The 14,950-nt window shown below is 47.9% G+C and overlaps 1 protein-coding gene across 4 annotated transcripts; it reads right to left on the bottom strand.

Moving 5' to 3' along the window:
* Positions 1-270: 270 nt before the first annotated feature.
* Positions 271-14,683, bottom strand: Mtg2 (mitochondrial ribosome associated GTPase 2). Of its 4 annotated transcripts, none has more exons than XM_052726095.1 (8): positions 14,564-14,683; positions 13,259-13,368; positions 6,489-6,693; positions 3,778-3,925; positions 2,831-2,946; positions 1,996-2,214; positions 1,605-1,743; positions 271-795 (listed from the first exon to the last, which is right to left on the bottom strand). In XM_052726095.1, exons 3-8 carry the CDS (start codon positions 6,687-6,689, stop codon positions 401-403), a joined length of 1,218 nt encoding a protein of 405 aa, XP_052582055.1. In that variant the 5' UTR covers positions 6,690-6,693; positions 13,259-13,368; positions 14,564-14,683; the 3' UTR covers positions 271-400. The 4 variants fall into 4 exon arrangements, with proteins under 4 accessions (XP_052582055.1, XP_052582056.1, XP_052582058.1 ...); XM_052726096.1 differs by having other exon boundaries at positions 14,528-14,631; XM_052726098.1 differs by lacking the exon at positions 14,564-14,683 and adding an exon at positions 14,147-14,521.
* Between the last annotated feature and the right edge of the window lie 267 nt (positions 14,684-14,950).

Here is a 14,950-nt window from a genome sequence, read left to right as displayed (position 1 = left end):
CCTAGGCCAGGGGGGTGGGGGCAGTTAGGTGGCACAGAGTACCCCACCACCCTAGGCCAGGGGGTGGGGGCAGTTAGGTGGTACAGAGTACCCCACCACCCTAGGCCGGAGGGTGGGGGCAGTTAGGTGGCACAGAGTACCCCATCACCCTAGGCCAGGGGGTGGGGGCAGTTAGGTGGCACAGAGTACCCCATCACCCTAGGCTGGGGGGTGGGGACAGTTCAGGAGTGTGCTCCAAATTGGTGCGAAAACAAAGACATTGACACGCTCAAGTATTTCCAAGTACTTTCTCTCAGGTGTTCAAAGCTGCCCACACTTGATAATAGGTTTGTGTTTGCTTCCGGTGACCGCTGGCCACCCTTGCCCCATGCTGGCCCAGGGGCATGCAGCCCTGTGCCCACTACCACCTGAAGGGCTGGCGGCCCTGCTCCAGCTCGGTGTCCATGTGAGCATCGTGCAGCACCTTCAGGTGCAGAAGCAGCTGCTCCAGGTTCTCTCCAGTCAGTGCTGACAAGGCGATGACTTCCTGTCCTAGGCGGGCTTGGAGCTGGGGCAGGTGGGCTCTGGCCTGCGGGAGATCAATCTTATTTGCGATGATCACATGGGACCTCTCAGACAGGCCTTCTTCATACTTCTCTAGTTCATATTTTAAATCATTAACCTGAGTCCACGGCTCAGGCAAGGAAAGATCTACCACAAACAGGAAGAAGTGACAACGTTCAATATGCCTGAGGAAGCTGAGCCCCAGGCCCTTGTTCTGGTGTGCGCCTCGGATGATGCCTGGGATGTCTGCCACTGCAAGAGGTAAGAGCTTACAGTCAGGTCCAGGGTCATGTTCAGCTTCCCAGTGCCACTCTTAACCTTGGGATCAGGAGGCTCCCCTCAGGAGGCCCCTTCTGGCCCAGATCTCATGTTCTACACCTTTCCTTTCAAGGAACACTTGAAATTGAAGCCGTTTATCCTCCCCTGGTGACTGAGCAAGTCAAGTGATATGAAGGCACTCGAGCTCTCACTCAGGTCTGCAACGCTGCTCTCAAATATTTGGGTGATAGGCACGGTGGATCAATCTAATGAGGAAGATTTAACACATTCCTGTCTCCAGGCTTCAAACATGGTTCAGAAAAGGGAGATGGCTCCCTGCATTCTATGGCTAATTTGATTATGGATACAAATCACTATCGTGCACTTTGCAGATATAAAGTGCTGTACAAATAACCTTACCAGCAGGCTTGCTATTTTTAATGGGTACATTATCTTCTGGAAAAAAGTTTTCCTCTTAAAATGGTACAGGAAAGGCTTTTTAAACCACATGCTGTCTGCATGACTGATGCCGCCCAGTTCCACAGGAGAATGAGGAAGGCAAGAGGCAGTCCTCTTCTCAAGCTCCAAACTCAAGATTACAGTTCCTAACTAAAGAGATCAGATTTCTTGGCTGGGAGGGGAGGGGCTGATTTTGACAAAGAACAGACTCATTAAAATTGTTTCAATCAGGGAAAACAATGTCTCATTTTAAGTGGGAAGCTAAACTCAGGGGTTACATAATTGCTCTCCTGAATCACTGGGCCATTTAAATCCATCCTCTGGCAGGGTTTTAGAGGCTCTACCTGCTACCTGTTGGTGGCCTTCATAGTGAACGATCCCCACGTGAGGATTCAAGGTGGTGAACGGGTAGGAAGCTACAGCAGGTTTTGCATTTGAAATGGCTCGAAGGAGAGAAGATTTCCCAGCATTGGGGAAGCCAACCTAGGAAAAAAAAAAAAGTAAAAGTGCTATATGACTTCATGGAGGGACAATGTCAATGCCACCAGTAGTTGGCACAGATAGAGGGCTGAGCTTGGGTAGGTGAGGATGCAGGCTCCTGCTCTACAGCAGCATACACAAGGGAAATGAAAGAAAGCTCCCGCTTTCCCCTGGGAGGCAGCATGCCCCACCACCAGAGCATACCCCACCAGCAGGGACCCACCACCTCAGGATGTGGCACAGTCAGGGACCTACCATCCCAGCATGGGCCACTGTCTTGAGCTCCAGGTAGAGGACCCGCTCCTGACCCGGTTGTCCAGGGGTGCAAGTTACAGGGGCACGGTTGTCATTGGCCAGGAAAAAGCGATTGCCTTTTCCTCCTGCACCCCCCAGTGCAGCAATGTACTCGTCTCCTGGGTGAGATAGGTCAGCCACAACCTCACCTCCCTCTTTCACCAAGGTACCCACAGGAACCTGAAAAGCATCATCATCATCATCATCATCATCATCAACTTCTGTTCTATAACCAGCAGCAGGAAGAGGGGTAGGGCACTGCTAACCACTCTCCTCTGCTGCCACCACGAAGAAAATGTCCCAGCCCTGGAGAGATTTTATGGGCCTAGTCTTATGCTCATACTGGATAAGTAAGCTGTCATAGTAACACTTGCCTTCCAGCACTCAGGGGGCTGAGGCAGGAGGATTACAAGTTCAAGGACAGTCTGGGTCACACAGTGAGGCCCTGTCACAACAGCAAACACCCACCTGCACAAGGGTTCTTTTGAAGTGCTGCTACAGCATCAGAATCAACCAAGCAGCAGGGAAACAGTCTGTGTGAGCATGCTGCCCTCACCTAGACATGGGAAGGGGTATGTTCTTGGCTCCCTTTTAGGGTCATTCCTTTAGACTCTTGGGTCAGAAGCAACATGGCACCATACCAGTGCAAAGGAGTGTGTGTGGGGACATGGCTCCTAAGACAGACCACTGTCCACTTGCTGGTCACCTTCTGTTCCTAGCCAGGTGCCTTCAGTCATCCATGGACTCAGTGACTAGGACCCAAGGGAGCAGCGGCCACTCCAGCCCCTCAGCTTACCTGGACGTAGAGGGCGGCCCCACTTCGCCCAAAGCAGTTTTTACTGCCTCCATCTTCTCCACTGAGACCCTGGTACTGGGACGAGACCGCGGACAAGGACTTCACCTGCTGGTCAACTAGGAGGAGAACAGAGTCTGTGTTCCTGTGTGTTGACATAACTGCTAAGCAGGAACAGGGAGGGGCCTCAAACCTGTCACCCTTGCACTCCCATGGCCTGGGTTATGGCTGGATGCCCACACTCTCCATGATCCTAAGCGAAACAGAATATGACATTTTTTTCCCTTTGAGACAGGATCCCTATGTATCCCTGTAGCCCTGGCTGGCCTGAAACTTGCAACAGGAAGGGATCACCATATGAAGCAAATATGACTATCATCAATAAAGAAAACAAAAACAAAAAGTCACCTAAGGGGCTAAAGAGAAGGGCCAGTGATTAGGAGCACTGGCTATTCTTCCAGAGGACCCAAGTTTGATTCCCAGTATCTAATGGCAGCTCACAACTGTCATAATTCCAGTTCCAGGAGATCTGATGGTCTCTGCAGGGTACACACACAGACATACACTTAGGCATAGTACCCATACACATGAGAATAATAAAAGAAACCAGCTAACTTCATTATGCTTTGAAGATGCCTGCACCCAGCTCCCTGAGTATTCATGACAAGCATGTGCTCAGTAGAACCTTGGTCCTCTGCTGAACTTTCTGACCCTGTTATATGTGCTATCATGAGGTTCTTGATGGGAAACTGTGTTTCTGAGATTAAAAAACAAAAATGACATCCAAAGTCATTTGCCTTAGTACACTGGTGATAAGCAGCCATATAGTTCATAAAAATGCTGTCTATACATCAAGTATTTGAATGCAAATGCATGACAAGATAAGACAGTGGACCCTCCACCCACTATGTATAGGCTGTCTCCTCCCCCGCTGCTCCCAGGGCACATGCCTCTCAGAATGATGTGTCCACCATTTCCTCCATCCCCGCCATCAGGACCTCCAAACTCCTTTCGGGGTTCACTGTGGAAACAGCTCATGCCGGAGCCTCCATTTCCTCCACGGACTAGAACTCTCCGGTGATCCACAAAATGTCTTTTCTACAGAGAATATAAGGCACCCAAGGATGTTAGCAACCCTGAAACCCTTCCAGGAGATAACATACATGCAGGCAACACACACACATAGCACTCACTTGATACATGCCTCTCTACCACATCAGAAGTGAACTATGATAACATGATCACAGAGCTCTCCAAAAGCCACAGGGGAGGTCCAGCTCCCACAGGTCACCAGCACCCGAGGGCTGAGGCAAATCACTGCAGACACAACGGGTGGCTGGTATGGCATGCACACTTCAAAAGGGAACTCAGAAATTCTAACCTGGAGAGCACAGCTTGTTTAGGAAATGTTTTCTGAACAAAGTGTCCTTCCAGCTTCTTTCAGACAGAATTGCATTGCTAAAACACCAGGTCTGTCTTTACCAGTGGAAAATTGCTGCTGCTTAGGATGGAATGAGGTGGAGTTCTTGGACAATGCCCAGGCTTTAGCTATGAGGAAAGACTAACTCCCCAATGTTACCACCTGAGGGCTTATGTGTGAAATGCAGAAAGGGAGACAGGATCCTTCTCAGGAAGGTTCTCATTAGGCCCTTAATACAGTGAAAGAATAAGAATTACCCAAATGGGCTGGAGAGATGGTTCAGCAGTTAAGAGCACTTGCTGTTGTTGCGAAGGACCTGGGTTCGATTCCCAGTTCACAGACATCTGTAACTACAATCCCAGGGCATCCAAAGCCCTCTTTTGACTTTTGTAGGCACCAGGCACGCATGTGGCGCACATACACACATCTGGCAAAACACTCATATACATCGGTGCACATAAGCTCACCCTCCAGCTGCAGCTGCAGTTCCCACCTCCATTCCCAGCATTGGGTTTTTAAAATATTTATTTATTTTATGTGTATATGTGTGTGTGCCTGACTATATGCATATGTACCATGTATGTGCAACGTCTGTGCCAGATCCCTTGGAACTGGAATTACAGGTAGTTGTAAGCTACTCTGTGGGTGCTGGGAACCGAACCCAAGTCCTCTGCAAGAATAATAAATGCTCTGAACCACAGAGCCACTGCTCCAGTCCCCAAGACTGGGTTGTTTCTTAAGGAAAAAAGATGCCCAGCCTGGTGCAGAGCTCAGCAGTACAACATTCACTCATCATGTTTAAGGTCCCAGATTTGATGCCCTGCACCACAAAAATAAATAAAAAGTCCCCCAAACAAACATCCTAGGATTCCTTGGCAGCAGGAGGAAAACCATGAGCTGCTACTTCGAAACAATGCAGGTTTGCGCTGTGCCAACAAAACCAGAATTCACCTGTGCCAACAAAAACAGACTCCGCCTCATAGGAAAAAGCACAGGCTGGACACCAGGAAAGACCTAGCACAAGCATGAGCAGTCAGGAGGGAAGAGCCCTGAGGAAACCTAGGTGCTATGTCCCTCAGCCTGGCTGCCAAAGTTCTTTTCCCCAGGAAGCACGGCTTTTTCTCAGCTGCTCACCTAGAGCCCCTCCACTAGGAGGAAATGAGGTGAGTCCTAATGTGTAACTTCTGTAGTCAAAAACCACCAAAGGTTCTGGCAAACAGCATAAAAACTTCCTTAAACGGCTGGGAGAGACAGTCAAGAATCTGCCTGGAAGCATAATGGCCTGGGTTTGATCCCTAGAACCCACATAAAAGTGCTGGTGTGGTAGCATACGTTTGTAATTCCCGCGCTTTACAGCAGATGGGGAAGCTCTGCAGCTCACTCCAGGCCCATGAGAGACTCTGTCTCAGAGGAAGTAGATAGTGTTCCTGAGGATGACACAGAGATGCCCTCTGGCCTTCATATACACAGTACCTGCATATAAACATGCACCTACATGCAGTATACAAACAAACTAACAAACAATATCTTATTCATTATAAGCCTTAAAGAACTTAAAACTAAAGATATACCCAGTCCCCAGGTTCAAAACGGAACATGAATATTCAAAGACACCTAACTGCAAATAAATAAAATAAATGTATGTAAAAATACTTTCAGGAGAACTAGGCATGGTGGCACATGCATTTAATCCTTACACTAGGGAGGTGGAGACAGGAGGATCAGGATCCACAGGGAGTTAAAGGGCACCTGGATGGCATGAGCCCCAGTCTCAGAAACTAAAATAAGGTTTTAAGGCTGGGATTTACTTCAGTGGTAGAGCACTTACTTGCCTAGCATGTAAAGGCCCTGGCTTCTATCCCTAATATCCTAAACCAATCAATCAAATCAGTGCCTAACTCCACCTGCCCTTGACTCCTCCTGGGCTATTGTGTTGCTGGCAAGCTTTTGGCACACAGGGTCCTTTTCAAGAGCACCATGCAACCCTCAGTAGCACAATCAGGGAAAGCTATGGTGGGATAAAGAATGCAAAGATTGGCACTGGAGAAACAGCTGAGCAGTTAAGAGTACTTGCTGCTCTTCCAGAGGACCCACATTTGGATCACAGCACCCACCTCTGGTAGCACACAACTGCCTGTAATTCCAAGGGATCCTACCCTTTACTCTGACCTTTATAGGCGGGGACACACACACACACACACACACACAACTTAAATGTGTCCTCCATAGGCTAAGACTCACCAGTTTTTTCTCTGAGAGCAGCTTCTTTCCAGAGGCCTCTTGGTGCTTAGCATGGTCTACAATGCCCAGAGAGAACAATCTAGATGATGCCTGCAGTGAATGGAGCTGGCTGGGCTTCAGGGCAGCCCATGTGGATGGAGCCCACTTTGAAACACCCAACACAGTGGAGGACCTTGCCAAAAGAAGTCTGGTAGGTATCATGGCCCTAACAAAAGTAAGAAGGATCCAGTAAGACACTTGGGTTAAACTTGAACTTCTGACAGGCGCTAGAGCAGAGCCTGGCACATGGCAGAATCCAGAATGAACTGATCTGCTGGACCCCAGAGTGCAAGGGGGCTTCTGGTGTCCATCAGCCTATCTGCACTCAGGCCAGGATCTGTGCACACAGGATTCAGATAATTAAATCTCTTGCAACAGTGAGTGAATCTCCCTGGAGAATATAATCTCCCTGCTTAGTGAGAATATTAAAAGGGAATCTAAACCTCAAATCAGAATTTCTCTAAAAAAAAAAAAACAAAACAGCCATTTGTTGAACTGTTATTGAAGAGTGTGCTCTTGGGCAGCTTAAAACTGTTAAACAGGAGCACTTGGGAGGCAGAGCCAGGTGGATCTCTGTGAGTTCAAGGCCAGCCTGATCTACAGAGCAAGATCCAGGACATGCACCAAAACTACACAGAGAAACCCTGTCTTGAAAAACCAAAAACCAACCAACCAACCAACCAAACAAAAAACCCTGTTAAACAGGAAGACAAAATCACTGAACAATGGCAAACACACACTCAGACAAATGTCACCTTTGCCACTCTCCTGGGATGACCCAGGGAGGTCACACAGCTGCTGCCTCAGTTTTATCTGAAAGTGGAAAGGCAAGGACAGGCCAACCCACACGGGAGCACTGTGGCTTGTGTCCTACTGTGAATACAATGAACAGCTTCTGCACGGTCTCAGTCCTCTGTTCCTCACACAGCTCTCATCCTTTCAATTTCCTGAGATGAGAGTGATGGGGGCATCTGACCCAAAGCCACTGAGCCCGAGGACTTTTGTTCTAATGAGATGATGTGGGCTCCTGCACAGCTTCAGGATGAGGGCTGTCTTCACAAAGACCAGCCAACACTGAAGCCTGAACTCCTACCACACACCCTGTAGCAGGAAAAGCAGCTAGGGATATAAAGGTATGCCCCTGTGACAGCACACCCACAAATCACTAGGCCACAGCATGCTGGGCCATACACCCCAGTTCAAAGGTCTCTCTGCCTGACTACTTCACAGGGACCTAGGGAGGCACCCTGAATCCTGCTCCTTCATCTACCTCCAGTTTATTCATTTATACATGCACACCTTCCTAGTCAGTCCTCAAGCTAGTGGCAGTAGTCTGAGACTCCAGCAGCAGTTCATCCTGGAGTTCCAGGTCCTCCTGGCTTGTGCTGTGGGTCTCAACACCTTTCCCTGTTCACAGTGGCCCCAGCCATGTCTTCCTCCAACACAGCCCTGCAGACAGCCTCACCTCCAGGAACCCTGGGACCCACATCTAGATACCCTGTGACACTGCTGTCCCCTTTGATGGACACAGCTAAGAGTGTACAAGCACCCTTGTTTCTCCTTCACACTCCATACTTACACTTTTAGTCAGGTCTACACTGCCTGCCTGCCTGCAAGCGCACACCCCCCTCCCCCTGCTGAAAACTAAAAGTTCACATAATGTGGTGGTTTGAATGAAAATGGTCCCCATAGGCTTATAGGGAGAGGCACTATTGGGAGGTGTGTCCTTGTTGGAGGAAGTGTCACTAGGGGCGGGCTTTGAATTTTGAGATGTGCAAGCCAGGCCCAGTGGCTCATTCTCTCTTCCTGCTGTCTGCTGATCCAGATGTAGAACTCTTACCTACCACTCCAGCACCATGTCTGCCTGCACGCCACCATGTTTCCTACCATGATGATAATGGACTGAACCTCTGAACTGTAAGCCAGCCCCAATTAAATGCTTTCCTTTATAAGAGTTGCCGTGGTCATGGTGTCTCTTCACAGCAATAGAAACCCTAACTAGGACACATATCCATTCCTGCAGTCCAGTATTGCTCAAATGATTTGTTTTGTGACTTCCTTTCTCCCTACAGTTTTTCTTCATGTATCTAGTAACCAGTCTAGCCTCATGGCCCATTCCCTCTTCTCCCCATGCCGGGCCACCACTTATGGGAGATACATTCCTCCTCCTACCCTTCTATTAAAGTGTCCCTCCACCCCCAAAGACAGAGTTTCTCTGTGTAGCCCTGGATGTCCTAGAATTTGCTTTGTAGACCAGGCTGGCCTTCAACTCAAAGTTTTTTTTTTGTTTTCTTAAAATTTATTACTGTATTTTATAAGTATGGGTGTTTTGCTTACATGCATGTGTAGTACATGCATGCATATACTACATGTGTACCTAGTGCCTATGGTTGTAAAAGTGGATATTGGATCCCTCAGAACTGGAGTTACAGTTGTGGATACCAGGTGGCTCCTGAAAATGGAAGTCTAGTTTTCTGGAAGACTGTAGATGTAATTTTAACCACTAAGCCCTCTGAAAAGCTTTTTGTTTTTGTTTTAATTTCTACCAGTGCCAGGGACTGAACCTGGGGCCCACATACTCAAGGAAAATGCTTTACCACTGAGCTATAAATAACCCCAGCCCTGTCTATAAAAGTATTTTTTTTAATTGTTTTGTTTTGTTTGGTTTTTCAAGACAGGGTTTCTCTGTGTAGTTTTGGTGCCTGTCCTGGATCTTGCTCTGTAGACCAGGCTGGCCTTGAACTCACAGAGATCCATCTGGCTCTGCCTCCCAAGTGCTGGGATTAAAGACTTATGCCACCTCCACCCGGGTGAAAGTAGTTTTTTAAAGTAAATTACTTTGAAATGACAAATTCACCGTAAGTGACAAGTACTTCACATGCGGTACTCTGAGACTCACTCAATAGCTTGTGTCAAATGGACTGTTTTTCTTTTTTTGAGACAGGGTTTCTCTGTGTAGCTTTGATGCCTGTCCTGGATCTCGCTCTGTAGACCAGGCTGGCCTTGAACTCACAGAGATCCACCTGCCTCTGCCTCCTGAGTACTGGGATTAAAGGCGTGTGCCACCACCGGCCGGCTCAAATGGACTTTTTTTTTAGTTATTGTTTTTTGAGATACAGTTTCTCTGTGTAGTCCTAGCTGTCCTGGAACTTGCTCTGTAGACCCAGCTGGCCTCAAACTCAAGAGATTTGCCTGTTTCTACCTTCCAAGTGTGGAGACTAAAGGTGTACACCATCATTGCCTGGCAACCAAATGGACATATCTTTAAAGATTCAAATAAACAAGAACAAACAGCCCTACATTTCCTCAAGAAATTGCATTTTCTAGGAAACAATATTCTCAAATTTCAGACTTGGTGGTAAATTCCTGGTAAATGCTATCAAGAAATAACTCCAAATTTACACATACTAGATCACTATCCAATGTACTTTATGAGATCAATGTAGCCCAGAACCAAAACCTAGCTTTCACAGAAAGCAGAATTAGAGGCCAGTAACCAGCAGGGTCTGGTGTGAGAGAACGAGGCCACCTCTATAGCTGGGTCCCAGCTGGTGTGTGTGGCACACCGGTTGGGACCTTCTTGACCCAGTAGGGAAACCCATTCCTCGGCAAACAGGAAGGGAAAGGCACAGGGCAAGTGGCCAGGCCCAAGCATGCACCACTTCATATGAAAGCATGAACGGTACCCCTGAGATTTAAGGGGGGCAGGGATGCCCAAGTTCACCCCTGCAAACTGGCATTTAAATGCTACAGTGGTCAAAAATGAGGAAGCTGTGGGGCTAGAGATGGCTCAGTGACCAAGAATGTACTGCTCTTGCAGAGGACCCAAATTCAGTTCCCAGTACCCATATCAGGCAGCTTAACCATTTGTAACTCCAATACCTTGTACTGGGCTCCATGGAAATATGCTCTTGGTGTATACACCCACAGATAGACAGACAGACAGACACACACACACACACATATAATTTTAAAAATCTTTAAAAAAGAGGAAGAGGTAAAACTGTTAATACTTGCAGGAGAGAAGACTGCCTGCACAGAAAACCCCAGGAAAGTTTGTAAGGCAGTCTACAGGGCTGATTTAGAACATCAAGTATTCTTATATGCCAGCAGCAAACAATTAGAAATGAAAATTAAGAAAGCAAAACTGGCTGGGAGGTGGTGGCGCACGCCTTCAATCCCAGCACTTGGGAGGCAGAGGCAAGTAGATTTCCGTGAGTTCAAGGCCAGCCTGGTCTACAGAGTGAGTTCCAGAGAAGTCAGGGCTACACAGAGAAAACCTATCTCAAAAAAGCCAATCCATCCATCCATCCATCCATCCATCCATCCATCCATCCATCCATCAATAAACAAATAAATAAAAAAAAGAAAGAAAGCAACTCCTTTTACCCAGCGCCACATATGAAAAGCACTTAAAGGTAAATTAAAAGTACATTTAAAAAAATTTATTTTAGCTAGGCGGTGGTGGCACACGCCTTTAATCCCAGCACTCAGAAGGTAGAGGCAGAGGCAGGAGGATCTCTGGGAGTTCGAGGCCAGTCCTGGCTACAGAGCAACATCCAGGACAGGCACCTAAACTACACAGAGAAACCCTGTTTTAAAAAAAAAAAAAATTTATTTTTGCGTGTTTTGCCCACATGTATGTATGTATACCACATGAACACTAAGTGCCCATGGAGGTCAGAATAGGGCATCAGATCCCCTGGAACTGGAGTTCTAGATTGCTGTGAACCACTGTGTTTTGGGAACTGAATCTGGGTCCTCTGTAAGAGTAACAAACGTTCCTAACTGCTGAATCACCTCTCTAGCCCACTTGGAGATAAATTTAATAATAAACAAACCAGATGCAGTAGCTCATGCCTGTAATCCCTAGCACTTAGGAGCTGAGGGGAGCAGGATTTTCTTGAGGCCAGTCTAAGCTATATAATGAGTTCCAGACTCTAAGCTACAGAGCAAGACTCTATCTAAACAAACAAAACGACCAGGCCTGGTGGTACCCATGTCTAATCTTTAGCAATTGAGAAGTGGAGGCAGTTCAAGACCAGCCTCAGCTACACAGTGTGAGGCCAACCTGAGATACAGGAGACCCTGCTTTAAAAACCAATCAGCCAATCAAACCAAACCAAGCAACCAGTAATCAAATACTACAGACCCCTAGTGTACCACTTGCAGAATCCTGTTCTTTTAAAAGTGGTTTCCAGGGATTAACTCTTTCTGTCTACATAAGAAGTCTATAAAGCAATTTATTTTATTATCCCCATTTTATAGTGGAAAACCCTAAAGCAGAGAATAGGAACATTATTTACCAAGGTCCTGAGGTAGTTAGTAAATGAGAGGGGTAGGAATGGAGTAGGAACACACAGGATAAAAAGCAAAATTCCTGAATCTGCTGTGGGCACTTGCTGGCACACTAGCAGCTAAATCTGTAAGGCACAGGCTGTCCACCATCCTAGCACTGGTGGAGCCAAACCCAAAGGTTGGAACCAGCTGCAAAGTCACCTGGAACCTTGACAAGAACTTGGGCCTGCTTTGGCATATTTCCTTCTTTCTGGTTTTTTCTTTCCTTTTTTTTTTTTTTTGGTTTGGTTTTGGGACGAGGTCTCATCATATAGCCTTGGCTGGCCTAGAACTCACAGAGAACTGTTTGCCTCTCCCTCCAAGTGCTGAGACCAAAGGTGTGTGCTACCACAGCCCACACCTTTTCCAAATTTTCAATTTGTGTGTAGACTCTGAGTGATGTGGCCCCCTGCCAGGGAACAAATTCAATCTTTTCCCATTGCTGTTCGGCCTCTAATTGTCTTCCTAATGCTATTTCTGCACTGTCTCATCCAATGTCTACTAACCACCCAAGACTGGAAAAGTTAAAATGAAATAAAATGGGAGCTAGGGAAAGAACTCAATGGACAAGAATCTTTGCTATGTAAGCATAAGGACTTGAGCTGGGACTCATTCATTTAAAAAGTTAGGGTGGTCATGGACCTGCAATCGACACACACTACAGGTAGCCTGGGATAGGAAGATTCAAGAGGCTTTGTTGGCTCTCTGGTTAGCTCCAGACTCAGTGAGAAGCCTGGCTTCAAGAGAACAAGGCGGAGCGTGAAAGAGCAGAACATCCGATGTCCTCTTACCCACACATGTGCACACTCACATGCATGAGCATGCACACTCACGCGAGTAAATAAAATGTAAGTACCTAGTTCTTCAGTGCCACAGGCCACACAGGGCTATATCAGGCAACACAGATCAGGACATTGCCATCACAAAAGTCCTAATGGGCAGGGTCTGCCTGAAGCACACTGCAGAGGGAGCCTAGAAGAGTGTCCTCACTTCCCTCTGCTGGACCAGTGAAGAAAGTCAGGGCCTGCAGCCTGACAGCCAGATACTTTAAGGCTATACATAGGGCTTTCACAAACACGGAGAACGGTGCCGACGGAGTGAAGGGCTTCACACCAGACACGGTCACTGCTGCTATCCAGGTTGCTGAGTTCCTGGCTACGGTCCACAAAAGGTACTGCCAAGAATCTTCTGCACCGATTTTTACAGTGTGTTGACTGAACTTACTGTGTAGTTGGGATTAGAAATATGTGCCACAATGTCTCCACTGAGAAAAAAAAAGCACCCTGGAAGAGGGGATATAGTTCAGTTGGGAGAATGCTTGCTGGTCTAGCATGCACAAACCTGGGATTGATCCCTAGAACCACATAAACCAGGCATGCCATGCCAGCACTTACCCTTACTCTCAGTACCCAGGAAGCAGAAGAAGGAAGATCGGAAATTCAAGGTCATCCTCTACTGCATAGCAAGTTCAAGGCCAGCCAGGTGGCCAGAGACACATGAAAACCTGTGAGAGAGAGAGAGGGAGGGAGGGAGAGAGAAAGAGAAAGAGAGAGGGAGGGAGGGAGGGAGGGAGGAGAGAGAGAGAGGGAGGGAGAGAGAGAGGGGCATTCTTGAGAAGTGTTTCCATTTCTTCAGAGTTGTTCTTTTACAGGACAGTCACTTGAAGCATGGCATATGCTTACCCAACACTTATCCTTCAACTTGGTTCATAGTACTTACAGTTAACTAACTTAATTCTAAACATTTTGTTTCCATTCTGCTACAGGATATTAAAACCCACGGGGGCATTACTGTTTCTGCTACATACTGTTACGCTTCATTACATATATTTGTGATCTACTTCGTTTTTCATGTGGAAAATATTTAGAAACTGGAGTATTGTTCTGTCACTTGACAATTCACATTACATTTTTTAAAACTTAATTACATGTCATTCATAGAAGAAAACGTGTCCCTGCTGTGTGTGGTGGCATATGCTTTTAATCCCAGCACACGGAAGCCAGCCAGACATCTCGAGTTCCAGGCCAGCCAGGGTTACATAGGGAGAGCTTGTCTCAAAAACAAAATAAAGCATGTGTCTCTTTCAACCACGCTGCTGGCTGGCGCCTGTCTGCCTGTGGGGTCTTGTGGGATTTTTCATTCGAGCAGACAGGAGGGACGGCTGCCCCCATTCCCAGCGCTCAAGGTCCCCAGCACGGTTCCCAGTGCCCGCCTCGGACCGCTCCGAACTGTTCCCTAGTCTAGTGCTTTAGGCTCCTTTAGGAGCACCAGCCCGGACGCACCTCCACCGGTCCTCAGTGTGCAGAACGCTTCTTTACCTGAACTTTTAAAAAAGCCCCTACAAAGCAGTAGAGGCTGGGATTCAGGATAAGTCAACTGACGAAGTTAGGCAGCACAAGGCAGCGCCTGTATCTTACAAGCGAGTCTCTACCCGAGGAGTGCTCCCAAAAGAGCTGGGCAAGGGGAAGTTCCTGCCACTGTTTTCTGTTCACGGTCTCACTAAGTAGCCTAGACTGGCTTCGAACTGGAAATCTTCCGGCCTCAGCTTCCCGGCGTGCACCACCACGCTCTATCTAAGCGAAGAACACATCTTCAGAAACCAAGTTTCTGGCGCTCGGGTTGGACGAGCCATCCTCACTAGAGCGAAGGCCAAGAACACAGACCTCGCCACCCAGCCAGCCCGCCGCCTCAGAACGTACATCTGGGAAGCTCCTCGCCCGCACCCACCAGGTCCTGGCGCTACAACATCCGGTCGCACGATTGCTTCCGGGGCGAGCTCAGGTCGCGGCTGCGCAATGCACCAGCGCGCAAGCACGGAAGGCGCGGCACCGCCCCCAAGCCCGCTGTCCTGCCGGCGCGCACAGGAGGCTCCCGATTGTGTCTGCAATCCCGCCACTCAGGAAGCTGAGGCAGAAGGATCACCGTGAATTCCAGCCCTGCCTGGGATACACAGTGAGCCTGTCTCACAGAACCAGGAAAAAAGCCAGCTGTGGGGGAGCACGTCTTTAATTCTAGTCTTAGGTAACAAGAAGGGGAATCTCTGTGAGTTCGAGGCCAGCCAGCCAGGGATACACGGTGAGTCTTGT

This window comes from Peromyscus californicus, unplaced genomic scaffold (genome assembly GCF_007827085.1).
Source record: "Peromyscus californicus insignis strain IS unplaced genomic scaffold, ASM782708v3 Scaffold_7__1_contigs__length_154581171, whole genome shotgun sequence".
NCBI lineage: Eukaryota > Metazoa > Chordata > Mammalia > Rodentia > Cricetidae > Peromyscus > Peromyscus californicus.
This window is presented reverse-complemented; position numbering and strand designations above follow the sequence as displayed.